This window comes from Micromys minutus (assembly GCF_963924665.1).
Source record: "Micromys minutus genome assembly, chromosome: 8".
NCBI lineage: Eukaryota > Metazoa > Chordata > Mammalia > Rodentia > Muridae > Micromys > Micromys minutus.
Window position 1 is genome coordinate 46,021,719 of NC_137977.1, and position 16,040 is coordinate 46,037,758.

The window sequence follows — 16,040 nt, forward strand, 5'->3', positions numbered from 1 at the left end:
ATAAGTTAACTTGGTAAGAGTGATTCACCAAGCTGTTCTTCGTGGTGGTGCACACCTTTAATGCCATCACTAGGGAGGCAGAGGCAGGTGAATTTTTGTGAGTTCTAGTATTCTGTAGAGGGATCCTATCTTCAAGAAAAGTGTAATTCACTGGAACATGGAGATACTGCTTAAGCTTACATACATTTTTAAGATGCATTATGTTAGATGTGTACCAGCTTTTAACTCTAGGATGTAGGACCACCAGTCAAGCAGTGTTCTATCCACAATGGGCTGGGCCCTCCTACATCAGACACTAAGAAAATTCCCTACAGGCTTGCCTATAGCCCAATGTTATGGAGGCATTTTCTCAAGACTTTTTCCTCTCTGATAACTAGCTTATATCAAGTTGACATAAAACTAACCATAATTGTTTGGTTTTGCTCTTTTGAGATCTTCACACTTTATAGCCTGGCTGTCCTCAAACTCAAATCAGTCTCATCTGCCTTTTCAGCATGCTGGAATTAAAGGTGCCATGAAGTGTTTCTCTCTCCCTTCATCCTTCCCTCCCCACACTCCTGTTTTAGATAGGGTTTACTGCTATGAACAGACACATGACCGAGGCAACTCTTTTAAGTTCAACATTTCACTGGGGCTGGCTTACAGATTCAGTCCATTATCATCAAGGTGGGAACATGGTGTCATCCAAGCAGTCATGGTACAGGGGAAGCTGAGAGTTTTACATCTTCCTTTGAAGGCTGCTCGCAGAATACACACTTCCAGGCAGCTAGGGTGAGAGTCTTAAGCCCACATCCACAGTGACACACATACTCCAACAAGGCCACACTTCCTAATAGTGCCACTCCCTGGCCCCAGTAGGCTTGTTCAAACAGCACATGAGTCTATGGGGGCCATAACTAAACATGCCATAATGCAAAATACATTTAGTCCAGCTTCCAAAGTCCCCACAGTGTTTAGCAGTCTCAACAATGTTAAAAGTCCAAAGTTCAAGGTCTCTTCTGAGATTCATTATAATCACTTAACTGTAATCCCCAAAGCAAGACAGAAAACCAGCTAGACAAAGTCCAAATTCTATATCTCCATGTCTGATGTCAAAGTGCTCTTCAGATCTTCAACTCCTTTTTCATCTTTGTTGACTACAACAAACTTCTTTCTCCTGTTCTGGTTCCATGCTCCTTTTCATTAAAACATTCTTCATAAGAGTGAACTTTATTAACCACACAACAGAATTTATACTACAGTGTTTTGAGACTTTTTCAAAGCAATCTAAATCTCTTCACCTTAGTCTCAGGCAGACTCTTCAGACAATGGCAAAAAGCAGCCACATTCTTCACCAAAAAAAAAAACAAAAAAAAATTCTTCTCCATGGAATCCTCTTGGGCCAGGTCTGCACAGTATAACATCACTCTTAATAAAAGTTGCCCATATTCTTACTAGGATAGCCCATTAAGCCCCACTTAAAGGATTTCACTGCTTTCAAATTTTCCAAAATAATGTCCCAAAATCCACATTATTTCAAATGAAAACATGGCCAGGCCTATCACAACAATACCCCACTCCTAGTACCAACTTCTGTTAGGATTTTACTGCTGTGAACAGACAGGCACTTCTTAAAGGAACCACATTTAATTGGAGCTTACAGGTTCAGAGTTTCAGTTCATTATCCTGAAGGTGGGAGCATGGCAGGGTAGTGCAGGAGGGGCCTGCATCTACATCTGCATCTGAAAGCTGCTAGAAGACTGGCTCCCAGGCAGTTAGAACAAGGGTCTTAAAGCCCATGCCCACAGTGACACATCTCCAACAAGGTCACAACTACTCCAACGAGGCCACACCTAATAGTGCCACTCCTGGGCCAAGCATATCCGAACATCACTCCTGCCTATAAGTGATACTACCTATAGTAGGCTCAGTCCTCCACATCAATCGCTAATCAAAAAAAAAACACCCTACAGGCCAATCTGATGGAGGCATTTTTTCTCTACTGAGGTTCTTGCTGGATAACTAGATTTCATCAAGTCAGTAACAAAGCAAAACAAATAACAAAACAAAAAACCAACCAGAACTCCACTCTCCTTCCAAGAAACCGGGGTAGGTGTGCAAATGCTTGGATTAATTGCTTAAGGTGGGGGAGAATGGAGTCCTAAGCATTCAGTCTGAAGGACAACAGACAATTCTGCTCAATTAACCAGGCTCTTATTTGGAGGAGGGGGTTAAATTCCAGGCCAACAACGGAGTAGTGGAAGGCTTTGCAGGAAGAGAGACATGAGGAAAATTTTTACAAAATCTGCCATCTGACACATAAGATAAGCATTTTCTCCTGCCTCTCTTAAGATGATCCAAGCTCCTACGGAGCAGAGATTGACCTCTTTCAAAGATGAACAGAAATGGAAACTTCCTTTCAAGCGCAAGAGGTGAGCACAAAGCTGCAAACCAGGGTCCTGGCATGCGGGAGTCACATAAACCAGGGTCTTGGCATGTGACAGTCACATGTATTTGGAGCTTTGATTTAGTCAGGGCTCCCTAGAGAAACAATCAGCGGGATGAACACACAGACATGCACACACACACTTCAGATCTTACTATTGAGCTTTGAAATAGTAACAGCAACCAAATCACACCTAAGTACACTGAGAGTCAGGTACTCCCTGAGGCTTCGTACTTCAGTCATCCCTTCTCACTGGGAAGGCAACTAGAGTACATCAACTCTGCACCAAGAGAGTGACCAAACTTCAAAAGGCAGAGCGAATGTCCTTCTGAACCCTTTTTCTCTGGACTTCTACTAGAAGGTGACCCCACTGTCAGGGCAGACATTCTCATGCCAGTCAAGGCAATCAGGACAGCTCTTCAGTGAGACTCCCCACTCAGGCGACTCTAACTTGTGGCAAGTTGACATCAAAGCAACCATAATAAGGCCCTGTAGTGTACCAGTCACTCTTTGGGTCCCAAGGCTATAAAGAGTTTTTTTTTTCTTTTGTAGATCAGAAACAGATAAGAGTAGAAAACCTTTTCTTTGTTTGTTTTGTTTTTGTTGTTGTTGTTGTTTTAGAAGGCTGAACAGAATATTTGCTCTGTCACTCCTTCTATTCCTCCTCCTGAAAGGGCTTCATGTAGCCCAGGCTGCTGCCACAGAGGTCACAGCTGACCATTGTTGGGGACTTGGACGACACACTAGTAAGTCATCATAACAAATTCCCTTACTATAGCCGTAAGTTCTGAGTCTATAGGGAACTCTGATTAATACACCAGACTTTGTAGAAACAGCTAAGGTACTATATGAGGCCACGGAATGAGTCTCTGAGAGCTTTGTCTGGATGGAGGGACATGAGAAAGCCTTTGATGCCTTAAAGAAAGCCCTCATTTGTGCACCAGCTTTGGGGTTGCAAGATGCGACTAAGCCCTTCCATCATTTTGTGGATCTGGTATACCGAAATGGGTATTGACTCAGACTCTTGAGCCTTAGCCCCAACCAGTGGCCTCCCTGTCAATGAAATTAAACCCAGTTGCCAGAGGCTGGCCCTCCTGGTTAAGGGTGCTGACAAACTGTCATTGGGCCAAAGTCTGACAATCACCACGCCTCATGCTATTGAAGGGATACTAAAACATACACCACAACTGGCCTAGACTTGTTTTTAAGGCCATATATAAGCATTTGATACTAATTCCCTCGTTTGTTGAAGTTAAACGTTTCTCTTAATTTTAAAACAATTTAACTGCAGAAGCTTCTGCCTAATGATTTGTAGGTATGTGTGGATTGTCACCCCTACTCAAAACAGTGGAGGGTCTAGAGAAATTGCTCCGCAGTTAACGTTTACTGCTGTTGCTGTGAAAGACCTAAGACTTCCAGAACCCACATTGCATTGCTCACAACTACCTGGATACAGAGGGATCTAATGCCTCTGGCCTCTGTGGGCACCTACACTCATGTACATATATCCACACAGAGACAACAGAATTTAAATTTTTTTAAATAAATCTTTGAAGAAAACATAAAAACCAAATGGTGGCGGTGAACACATTTAATCTCAGCCCTCGGGAGTTCGGGGTCAGCCTGATTTTAAAAGTTATACGACAGCCAGGCTGCACAGAAAAAAAAAATCCTGTTTCAAAAAAAATTTTTTTTCGTTTTCTATAAAAATGTAACCAACATCCTTACCATAATGGTAAGGTGGAAACAGAAGATAAAGGATGTCTAGGTAAATGTGATTTCCTGATAATGAATCCTCTTCTAGCACAGAGTATTAGAAATGCAGACATCTGCGCCTAGTCCCGACTAACCGCGTTGCGATCCCACTGGTTCTTATTCTTTAGAAGCAAGGACAGAAGCGCCTTGAACCGCCGGCTCAGACGCGAGGCCACGCCCCGACGCGGAGCCACGCCCCGCGCCGCCCTAGGCGCGCAGATTATACGTAGCCCGGCGCTACCCCTGTGCCTGCCGGGATCGTGGCGGTCGGTCTCTCGAGTCGGAAGCTGGAGCTGCCCCGGGACTCCCGCTATGGCGACTTCTCTGGGTTCCAACACCTACAACAGACAGAACTGGGAGGACGCGGTGAGTGCGCGCCGGAGGAGGACGCGGGAACGGAGAGACCGGGAGGGATGGGGAAGCCTTGTCCTAGGGTGCGGTGGGTTTGGCCAGAGCCGAGCTGCGGCCTAGCTCGGTGGGGCAGCCAGAGGAGAGCGAGCCCTCGTGCGGCGGATCAGGGTCCCGGGACCAGTGGTGTCCAGCCGGCGACTCCACAGTTCCCAGATGCCTTCCTTTTTCCTCCTGCCGGAAGTGCAGACAGCGCCCCTTCCCGATCCGCGGCCAGTGCGGGAGGGACCTGGGACTCCTGCCAGCCTTGCATCCTTCCCGCCCCAGGAGAGTGAGGGAACAGGGTCTTGGGGAGTTGATCTTCAACCAGATTTTCCATTTTCTCCAGGACTTCCCCATACTGTGTCAGACGTGTCTTGGAGAAAACCCTTATATACGAATGGTGAGTGCTTTCCTGTGCAGCGGAAGTTAACTGTTCTTCATATTGTGGTCCTTGCAAGGTGACTGTAAAGAGTTTTCTCTTAGCTGTTAGAAGAACTAATGCTCTTTTCTAACGCAAAGCGCAGGACACCTTGCAAAGTACTGCCCTACCTGATTCCTCTCCTAGACACTGAGCAGTAATCCAGTAAGGTCGGAGCTGTAACATAACAGCTAATACTTGTTGAGCACCTAACCGGAAAAGTAGGTCTGTTGACAGGAGAGGATATCTTTATGTACAATATATCCGAGCTACTAGTCACGTGTCTCTCAGCACTGCACCTTGTGGTGGTCTCTCTAGTTTAAGGTACACTCTGTCTCCTCTCCAAAAAGGGTAAGATGGGGATAGGCAACAATGATTATAGGGTTGTCTGTTGTGATCAGCCTCAGAGATGCTGACTTTATAGTTTATGGGAACGGAATGTTGGATACATACTGTGCATCAGCACAGGAGAGCCCAGAGCAGTTACCTTTTGCACAAACTATAGAAAGATTTGGCCATAGTTATCATCCTACTTGATTTGGTGGCTGGGAGACCTTAGAAATTTCGGTTTTCACAGCAAAAGAATTTTTAAAATCATCCCATTAGTTAACACGTATGTTATGAAAGAGTAGGTGGCATGTCCACATCCTAATGTAAAAATCATAGTTCTTATAGTGACGCTATTTTTCTTTTTATTTATACACATCATTGGGTGTAAAAACAAATATTCCTAAGCCAGCCATGAGTGGTGACGGCTGCCTTTAACCCCAGCCTGTAGGCAAGTGGATCTCTGTGAGTTCGAGGCCATTCTGGTCTGCTTATCAAGTTCTAAGCCAGCCAGGGTTATGTAGTGAGACCTTGTCGTTTTTTAAAGCACATAAATACCATTCCTCCCCACCGTCTACCTCCTCCAAACCAGCGACCTAGAGAACTGGCCGACCACATTTCAAGAGTAGATGCTTTTAAAAGCCATTCCAGCTTCAGGTGCTGCCATCTCCAGTCTTGGATTTTCAATACCAATCATCAGCGTGGTGGCCAGCCCCCACCAAACACAGAGCTAACCAGCCAGGTGAATGGATTGATGTTTAAACAGTTTCCTCAAAGATTATTCAACAGGAAACATGCTGGAAATTGTGAAAGGTTTCACCTAGAAAATAAAGTAGCCCTTGAAATAGCCACCTTCCAGAACAGATTTTTTCCATTCTTACTAATTTTTTTTTTAGGCTAGCATACAAAGTGATGGATTTCATCTTGGCATTTTTTTGTATGTATGTACTTTGTTTTCCATTCTTTCTTCTTCCACTACCCTTCCCCTTTTCCCTGCTCCTTTCTGCCTCGTTTTCTTAGTTCCCCCAGTTTACCCTTCTTTCTAACAACACTTGTTTATTATCCCTACATACAAACTCTTCCCACTCGGGGACCCTTTTCTTAGTTCATGATCTGCACACATACACAAGCACAATTTGAAATCTAGGTTCAACATAAAAGATATAAGGATTTCCATTAGGAATTTTAGTTCTTGAAAGTCAGAAGTAGATCTAAGAGTTATAGCTCTGGGAAGACACCTGGTATTAGATCCATCTACTCTAAAGAAAATATGGCTTTGTTTGAATATCTCTGTTAATTTTATTTCTCTTGCTGTAGTGAAATACCCTGACAAAAACAACTTAGAATGGGGTTTCACTTCGAGTACAGTCCACGGATACAGGCCATCATTGTGGGCAGTCAGGACAACAGAACTTGAAGTAGCTGGTTACATCACATCCAAGTCAAGAGCAGAGAAGGAATGCATGTGTGCTTGCTAGTGCTGAGCCCCTTCTTCACTTACAGGGTCCAGGGTCCAAACTCTGGGGATGGTGCGGCCCATGATCAGGCTGGCTCTTCCCACGTCAGCTAACATGTACACAGGCTGATGTGGTTTAGGCAGTCCATCATGGAGACTCTTCCCAGGTGATTCTAGGTTACGTCAAGTTGACAATTGATCTGACCTTCACACCATCCCTTACTGTAGCCCTAACAAAAAGATGAATTAGGTTTGGTTTCATTGTTTATAAATTCAGGGATCTCCAGACACATGCCATGTTTTGTACTTGGAGGTGGGGAGAAACAAATACCTGGGTTGGTTTCATTTGTCTGTCTGTCTGTGTGCTTGCCTTCTCTGCCATAATTGCGAATCTTTTCTATTTCAGACCAAAGAAAAATATGGGAAAGAATGCAAAGTAAGTATGACTATTACCTTTCCTTTTCTTTATACCTTTTCTTCCCTTTATTCTGCCAACTGGCTGTGTGCTTACTAAGTTTTCAGGTCCTCCATTCCAAGTCCGTGCTCGTGGCTGTCAGACTGTTGATATAGTCAGTCGCTGACAGCCAGCATGGATAGAAATGACCTTTGTAATGTAAATTCATAAACAGGTGTCTGAATATGCACCACACACCACAAGTTTGTGCAACAGTTTTAGCTGAGGAGGAGGATTGTGGCTGCCGTAGTATACTGAAAGAGATATTTCCTGCTTCGCTTTGCTTGTTCCCCACCAAAAAGACAAGTCAGATTTTTAATGTTTACCTCTAGGTGGGAAGGCTTTGACTTTCTGAATGCTTAATTCTATACTGTTGTAGCTTTTTAACTTCTGGGAAAAAAAGTAAATGGGATTGGGTCGGCTGGCGTGTGAATAGATGCTGAGGCCAACTCTCCATACTTACTCCGTCTGAATTGAGTCCAGGTCAGAACAATTAAGAATCTGTCTCTTGATGTGTGCTCAGATCTGTGCCAGGCCATTCACAGTGTTTCGATGGTGCCCTGGGGTCCGCATGCGCTTCAAGAAGACTGAAGTGTGCCAAACCTGCAGTAAATTGAAGAATGTTTGTCAGACCTGCCTGTTAGACCTAGAATATGGTATGTTTGCCACATTCACGAGATCTGAGAGTGTACAGGTGCCCAACAGGCCAGCCCGTTGACTCCCACTTCTCTGGTTTTGATCACACACTAGAATCCCTACTGTGGTCTGCTTTTCCCAGGGGGAAAAATACCATAACTAGGCTGTTCTAGAGACCACCTGAGCAATAGTAGGAACTTCAGGAGCAACTAGGCAGAAATCAGAACTGGCCTACACTCCTCTCTGTGCAAGTTGGAATAAAAGGCATTGCTCCTATCATAGTGTTTGTTTGTTTGTTTGTTTTGTCTGGATCCTTTTGATCTAGAACTTCCCACAGCGGGCTAACTATGCTGTGAACTGTTAGGACCAGGTATTGCTTCTATTTCAAAACTCTTGCTTCTGTTTTTATTTTTTCTGTAAATGAGGTTTTCCTATCAGAAAAAGTTACTTCCTGTCAAGGGGGAAATAGGTGGGAGAGACAGAAAACATGTTGTGGCTGCATGTTTTATATTATTCAAATGATTGTCAGGAGCATTCAGGCCTGAAATACAGTGTTACTAAGCATAACTGGTCATCCATAGGAACTTCAAGACCAATCTAACAATAAACCATTGTGTTCTATGTATTTTAAGTATATTGTGTTAAGGCTGGATACTCTATTAACTTAATTTGGCCCTAAAGTATATTCTTTGAAACAATTTTCTAAAACAGTCACTTCACCAAATTCCATGTCAGCACAGGAATTTGGCAGTTTCTTAGGCATTCTCAATAGCAGCTGTTAGCACAATGGTTCTGAACAGTCTAATTTAAAACATTGTAAACTGGCACCAAGTAGGTTGGTTATCTAATTTTAAAGATTTATTTGTCTTTCATTATGTGTATATGTTGGGGTGGGGAACACATGTGAGTATAGGGCAGAGTCTAGAAAGAATGTTGGCTCCTCTGGAGCTGGAGTTACAGTGAGCACCCTGCATGGCTGTAGGGAACTGCTCTCGGGTCCTCTGCAGAGACGCATGGGCTCTTAATCACTGGGGCATCTCTAAAAGCCCCACCACTAAGACCAGGAAGAGAAGAATGATGCTGTAGTTTATGTTTATATTGGATATGAATATGTTATCAAATCTAAGGGTTTTTAATTCTTTAATTTCTTTGTACCAGGCCTACCCATCCAAGTTCGTGATGCAGGATTGTCATTTAAAGATGACATGCCTAAATCAGATGTCAATAAAGAATATTATACCCAAAATATGGAAAGAGAAGTATGTTTGTTTTATTTTCATTAAAATCTAATTATATCACTTCTCTCCAGCTCCTCTCCTGTCTTCTCCCTTCAGCCCCTCTCACACCCTCCCAAAAGATGGCCTCTTTCTTTGATTATTAGTGTGCTGTGTGTGTGCACATGCACATACAAATTTGCTTACTACCTGCTGGGTTCATTTAATGTGGCTTGTCTGTATATAATTTCAAAGCTCACCATTTTCTACTGGATAGCCAATTAGGGGACTCATCTCCAGGAGAGACTAATTCTTAACAGTTTTCAGTTGCTTGTACTTTGTCTCCTATGAGATTTCCCCTTTTTGCTTTACTGTATTTATTGTTCGTCTTTGTTTCCACAGTGATGTTGAGATACCATAGGTGTAGCTTCCATGTCATTTTTTTTAAATTGATTGATTGGTTTATTTAATGTACACTGTCACCATCTTTAGACACACCAGAAGAGGGCATCAGATCCCATTTCAGATGGTTGTGAGGCACCATGTGGTTGCTGGGAATTGAACCCAGGAGCTCTGGGAAAGCATTCAGTGCTCTTAACAGCTGAGCCATCTCTCCAGCCCCTCCATGTAATTTCTATGAAACAGTCTCACAGCAGACTTCCTGCTCCTCTAGCTACTGTCTTGATGCCATTGGTTATCTGGGGGAATGGATTGTGTATACATGCTGCCGGAAATTGACTCCTTGTGATATAGTTTTGTATTTGATAAAAATCATAATGAATTGACAGCCTATAAAGTTGTCTTCTTTGTGCAGATTTCTAACTCTGATGGAACACGACCAGTTGGGATGCTGGGAAAAGCTACATCCACCAGTGACATGCTACTCAAATTGGCCCGGACCACACCATACTACAAAAGGAATCGGCCCCACATTTGTTCCTTCTGGGTGAAAGGAGAGTGTAAGAGAGGAGAGGAGTGTCCGTACAGGTAGGAGCTGAGCCTCACTTCAGAGTAGTGGGAGACTCTTGCTTAAACTTGGGCTTTAACGCTGAAGTTCTTATGGTCTGTTTGCATGTAGAGTATCTCCTGTCATAAAACTTGTAGTATAAGAGCCTGGCTAAAGTATACTTACAAGTTTGACTTACAGCTAAGCCTTGGGTTACTTAATTGCTGTGTCATATGATATACATGCTGACTGTTTCTCTAAGTTTCTATGGTAATTTGGTATCCATTTAAATGGTGTGAATAGCAAAATATAGCTGAAGTCAAAACAAGACCAGTTGCCTGAAGTCTACTTCTGTTTCAACCAAGACTGCCAAGCATCAGAGTTAGGGGTTTAGCTAATGACTTCTTAACTGTAACACCACCCCCTAAATATAGGCCTTTTTCTGAAGTGAAGTCCATAGCTTTAGTCAGATTCTATTACAGCAGTTTAAGTGGATTACTTGGAACATCAGGAAGGTTTTATGTGGTATAGTACTCCATTGGTATTTGTTCTTATTTAATAACAGTATTTTTGTATAGGCAGTTTTCTAATGTGAAAGGCATTTGAGGGATTCTTACCATGTAGCTACAATAAAGTGGGTATTTTTCCCTTTGTTTCACCTTGGTGCATTTTCCACTTGTGAACCTTAGACATGAGAAGCCTACTGATCCAGATGACCCGCTTGCTGATCAAAATATAAAAGACCGGTACTATGGAATTAATGACCCGGTGGCTGATAAGCTTCTGAAGCGGGCTTCGACCATGCCTCGCCTTGACCCTCCAGAGGATAAGACGATCACCACGCTGTACGTGGGTGGTCTGGGAGACACCATCACTGAAACAGATCTCAGGTTTGTGGGCATCATTTCAGAACTCTTTTTGCTTTTAACTGCCTTTGAATAAATGGTTTGCAGAAAATCACCAAGCATGGTATTTGTGTTTCTTTGTCCAGTCTGTCATTGATATGAATGCTGATTCAGTTTTATAAAATTGTTTTTAACTTACTGTTTATGTGTGTGATCTATGTATAGGCTTGTGCAAGTGGTTGTGAACCACTCGACATGGATCCCTTGTAAGAGCAGCATGTGCTCTTAACCTCTGAGCCAATTCTCTTTATTGTGGGGAGGGGTGGGAGGTGGTTCTAGACAGGGTTTCTCTCTGTTGCCATAGCTGAGCTGTTCTGGAATTCATTCTGTTACCCCAGGCTGGTCTCAAACTCGCAGAGATTCTCCTGCTTCTGTCTGCCAGGTGCTAGAAATAAGGGTGTTATGCCATCACTGCCAAGCAAAAGATGACATATGTACACACCTGATTATTATGGAGGGCAGGGAGCCCTGTGATTCTAAACCTCTTTGGTTTAAATTGTTGCTTTTTAGCAGAAATTCTGATTTAATTTGTATTTCTTGCTTACACTGTGCTTGACTAGAGATCTCTTCCAGGGAGGTGAAGTAACTCTTGCCTTGGTAACCTTTCTCTTGGTAGCAATCTCCAGGGGCCATAGCTTTTGTAAAAAGGCTTGAGAAGATACTTGGGCCTAGTTGAGCAAATGTGATCTCTGAGACATCACTCCCAGTTTGTTTTTGCTTTGTTCTGTGACATGTTGCTTCCTGGAGCTCAGGCTTCATGGGGAACTCCAAGGATCACGAAACTCCTACATCTCCTGCCCTACCTCCTGGTACTAGAATTATAGGCATGAGCCACCTGGTCTGATTTGTTTGTTTGGTTTTGATGTATTACTTTTGGTTATTTTGAGACAAGTTCTTAATCACGTAGACTGTCCTGAAGCTCAAAATCATCCCCCCTCTCTGGTACTACAATCTGTGCATGGGCTGCCACACCTGGCTTTCTCCTGGTCTTCCATTTTCTTCTTTCAGTTTCAAGCTTTTTAAATTTCACTTAATTTTTTTGTATTTATTTTTCTAGTGCTAGGATTTGAACCCAGGACACACATTATGTCAATGTGCTCTCAGGCCATTGAGCTACTCAGTTTCAACCCTTGAACATTTTTTGACGTGTCCTTGGGTGGGCGTGATAGTATTCGCTTGCAGCCTCAGATAAGGCAAGATCACTTGAGCCCATGAATTCCAAACTAACCTGTACAACATAGCAAGGCTTAATCTCAGATGAAAATAGTTTTGGCTCTTGGACCATAACAGCTGTAATTTGCCAACGCCTTATTCTAGGGGAAAGAAATTATGGCTCTAAAATAACCAATTAAAGATCCTTCCCTCCTCCCCAAGAAAAAAATCTCAGGATACCTGAGAACTCTTGACTAATTATTTTTCTTATCTCCAACACGTAGCACAGTAGGGCAGGTGTGGAGAAAACTTAGAGCACATGTGGATCCGTGGGGCTCACCTGTCTACTAGCGACTCAACTATTTCATAGCCCATTTCCGTTTTCTAAGCAGCATCTGGGTTACTAACCTGTTTTCCTTGGCCTGTGTTTCTTCAGAAATCATTTCTACCAGTTCGGAGAGATCCGCACAATCACTGTTGTGCAGAGGCAGCAGTGTGCCTTCATCCAGTTTGCCACCAGGCAGGCTGCTGAGGTAGCTGCTGAGAAGTCCTTTAACAAGCTGATCGTGAATGGCCGAAGACTCAATGTCAAATGGGGAAGGTATGAACAAGATTCTTCTGAATTATTTTCATCTGGGGACTAAGCTTTGTCTACATAGGTTTAATGGGGCCTTTACAAATCTTTAGGTTCTTCTCCAGTATTTTTAAATGACTTTATTTATGTGTATGGGAGTTTTGCCTACATGTGTGTCTGTGCACTATTTGTGTGCCTGATGCCAGAAAAGGGTGTTGGATCTCCTGGGACGGGAATTACAGATGGTTACGAGCCACCACATGAGTGCTGGGAATTGGACCAATGTCCTCTGAAAGGGCACCTGGTGCTCATAACCTCTGAGATACTGGGGGTTTACAGTTGAATTAGACCTAAAGGCTCACCTCAGAGACTTGAGTACTGGGGAGCAGGGGAAAGACGAGTAAAGCAGAAGAATACCTGTTGTAAGTTTGAAATTGTCTGCCTAAGAGAGAAAGTGCCATACATTTTGTTTTGTTTTTTTCAAGGGGGAGATGTTTTGCTTTGTTTATATTGTTCTGTCTTGTTTTGGAGACAAGAGTTTCTCTATGTAGCCCTGCAACTCACTCTGTAGATCAGCCTGGTCTGGAACTCACAGAGATCCCCCTGTCTCACCTTCTGAGTACTGGGATTAAAGGCTTGCACCACCACCTCCCTTCCTGAGGGGCTTTCTGTGTGCTGAGTACTTGCTGCACATGAGTGTTGTGTTCTTCGGCAGTGACAGTGGTATCGGTTTGGGTTGTTTTCTTTTTGGTTTTGTTTTGAGATCAGGTCTTTCTGTGTTGTCCTGGAACTCACAGAGATCTGCCTGCCTCTGCCTCCTGGGTGCTGGGATTAAAGACATGCAGAGCCAAGTCCAGCCAACTTCCACCTCCAAAAATCTTTTCTCCTTGCTACTTTATACTTTTACATTGTGGGAAAAGAACATTTGCTAAAAAGGGATAGAACTCCATTTTACTGGGGAGTGGCCACAGTGCTGATACTCCTGTGTCTATGTGTCTCCAGATCCCAAGCAGCCAGAGGAAAAGAAAAGGAGAAGGATGGAACCACAGACTCTGGGATCAAGCTTGAACCTGTACCAGGACTACCTGGAGGTCAGATGATGTCAGAAACTCATTCAGCTGGGGTTTCTCTGTTAAGATACCAGGCTTGACTCTGTAGTTTGTCTGGCAAACCCAAGATGTTTGTGGTAGACACATGGTCCTGATTGTCTTCCCTTCCTCTCCAGCTCTGCCTCCACCTCCTGCAGCAGAAGAGGAAGCATCTGCCAACTACTTCAACCTGCCCCCCAGTGGTCCTCCAGCAGTGGTGAACATTGCTCTGCCCCCACCCCCTGGGATCGCCCCACCCCCACCCCCAGGTAACTGCCTTCTTCCTTCCTGGCCCTGAGAAGCCTTTGTGAAAGTCCTGCACCTCAGGCCACCAGTCTGCTCTGTCAGTTCATTCTAACTGATGGGCTGTTAGCCTGTCCACAGCAAGGATGGGAGTCAGTAAACCACTACTTTTATTAGAAAACCTTCCTACAAAGAGACTATCACATGAATGACATGGAGTTGGTTATGGACTTGAATTACTCCCTGGCTTATACACTTTATCATGTCAGTGGCCACCAGTAAACAGTTGAAGCAGTAGCACCCTGTGCGAATGTCCATGACATGTGAACAGTGTAGGAGATAGTGGGTGGCTAGTGTCCCTTGAGAGTGAGCTTTGAAGAAAGTTTTTCCATTCTGCAGTCAGGCACAGACAAAGAGTCTTCACATCAGCCTGGTTTCTTTCTAGTCTGCCCCATCCTGATTTCTGTCTGGTAGGATGTGCCATGTTTGATAAGTAGCAGATAGTCAGGTGACATACTACCAGGTGCATGACTGTGGAGGTTTTGGACTGAGGGGAAAAAACAAGAATTGAAGGCATATGGTCCTCAGCAGGTCTTGTACACAGGCATTTACTTAACACTGTATAAGTCTCGATTTCTGTGTGGGTGGCTGTGATCTTAGGAAGATTTGGAAGGTTGTCAAGGGAGTGTAAGTCTAATTTGTTCTCTTCCCACACCAGGTTTTGGACCACACTTGTTCCACCCAATGGGACCGCCCCCTCCTTTCATGAGAGCTCCAGGACCAATCCACTACCCTTCTCAGGACCCTCAGAGAATGGGAGCTCATGCTGGAAAGCACAGCAGCCCCTAGCACATCACCACTCAGGGGCTCTGAGGAAGAAAGGGCGCTCTAAAATCCCAGCAAATGAGTCCTGGGATAAGTATAATTTCCCTTGCTTTGTAGTTTCCATGGTAGCTGAATGTGTTCAGATGTGGGCAGAGAACACAGCTATGCTTCCCCACATGTATTCAGAGGATCGGCAGGCCTAAAACAAGCTGTCATGAACATAGCTGCTTACCACGATAGCAGTGCTAAGAGCCTTATGTCTGTTCCCTTCCCACCCTGTGGGGGACATGCACATGGGTGAACTGGAGTAACCAATGGAGTCACCATCCCAGTGTGTTCATTTTGTATCTTTTTGGGCGGGAGGCAAAAATTGACCTGAGGTTTAAAAAAATATTTCGACCATTTTTATGTCTATTTGGTATTTTCTTTTATATCATCTAAAAAATTTTAGTACTAATCATTGTAGTGGCATAAGAGTGATTTAACCAATTGGAAGTCACGCCCTCAGAGAGGGTACCTGAGATGCAATGGTTTTAAGGAACTTCCTGTGAAACACTGACAAACTGAGAGGAAGAGCCTTAGAGTCCATGTGACTGGAAGACTGCCTGCAGCTGGAACTGAATTGTCCGCACTTACCTTGTCTTCAGCGGCTCACACGCTGCCTCTGTGCAGGAGACTATTCAGTCTCCAGTGTTTGCATTTAACTGAATTGTAGGTGGTAAGGGAAATTTGATGTTGTATTGTATTTTTTGTTTTTAATTAAAACGGGTCAATTTTCCAAATGTTCCTGGATTTGATTCTTTTTACCCTTTGGTATTAAATGTGAAATAAGCATAAGCATGTCATATCAATGAGATTTTTCTTTCAATTTTTTTAAGACTGGATTTTTTGGTGGCTGGGGGTGGTTATGCAGAGATAAAATCTATATATTAGCTCAGGTTAGTCTTTTATAGCCCTTAAATACTGGCATTCTGTGATGGTAAAAGTACCCATCCTTTTCGGTACTAAGAAGTTGGTAGTATGGTTGAAATAAGAATTGACAGGAAGCTGACCGTAGTGACACCTTTAGCCCCAGCACTTGTGAGACAGAGGCAGGTGGATCTCTGAGTTTGAAGCCAACCAGAGCTACATAGAGAGACCCTATCTTTAAAAAAAGAAGAAAAAGAAAAGAAACAGCATTTATAGAGCCTCGTCTGTGACTTTGGTTAGAGGGTAACTTTGTCACTTCTTCC

The 16,040-nt window shown here is 43.6% G+C and overlaps 1 protein-coding gene across 1 annotated transcript; it reads left to right on the forward strand.

Annotated features, from left to right (window-relative positions):
* The first annotated feature begins 3,044 nt into the window (after positions 1–3,044).
* Positions 3,045–14,981, forward strand: RBM22 (RNA binding motif protein 22). The gene is made up of 12 exons (XM_080919818.1): positions 3,045–3,171; positions 4,309–4,546; positions 4,917–4,970; positions 7,178–7,207; positions 7,749–7,881; positions 9,020–9,120; positions 9,890–10,062; positions 10,711–10,911; positions 12,515–12,679; positions 13,655–13,743; positions 13,878–14,009; positions 14,702–14,981. Exons 2-12 carry the CDS (start codon positions 4,493–4,495, stop codon positions 14,830–14,832), a joined length of 1,263 nt encoding a protein of 420 aa, XP_080775944.1. The 5' UTR covers positions 3,045–3,171; positions 4,309–4,492; the 3' UTR covers positions 14,833–14,981.
* Positions 14,982–16,040: the final 1,059 nt, after the last annotated feature.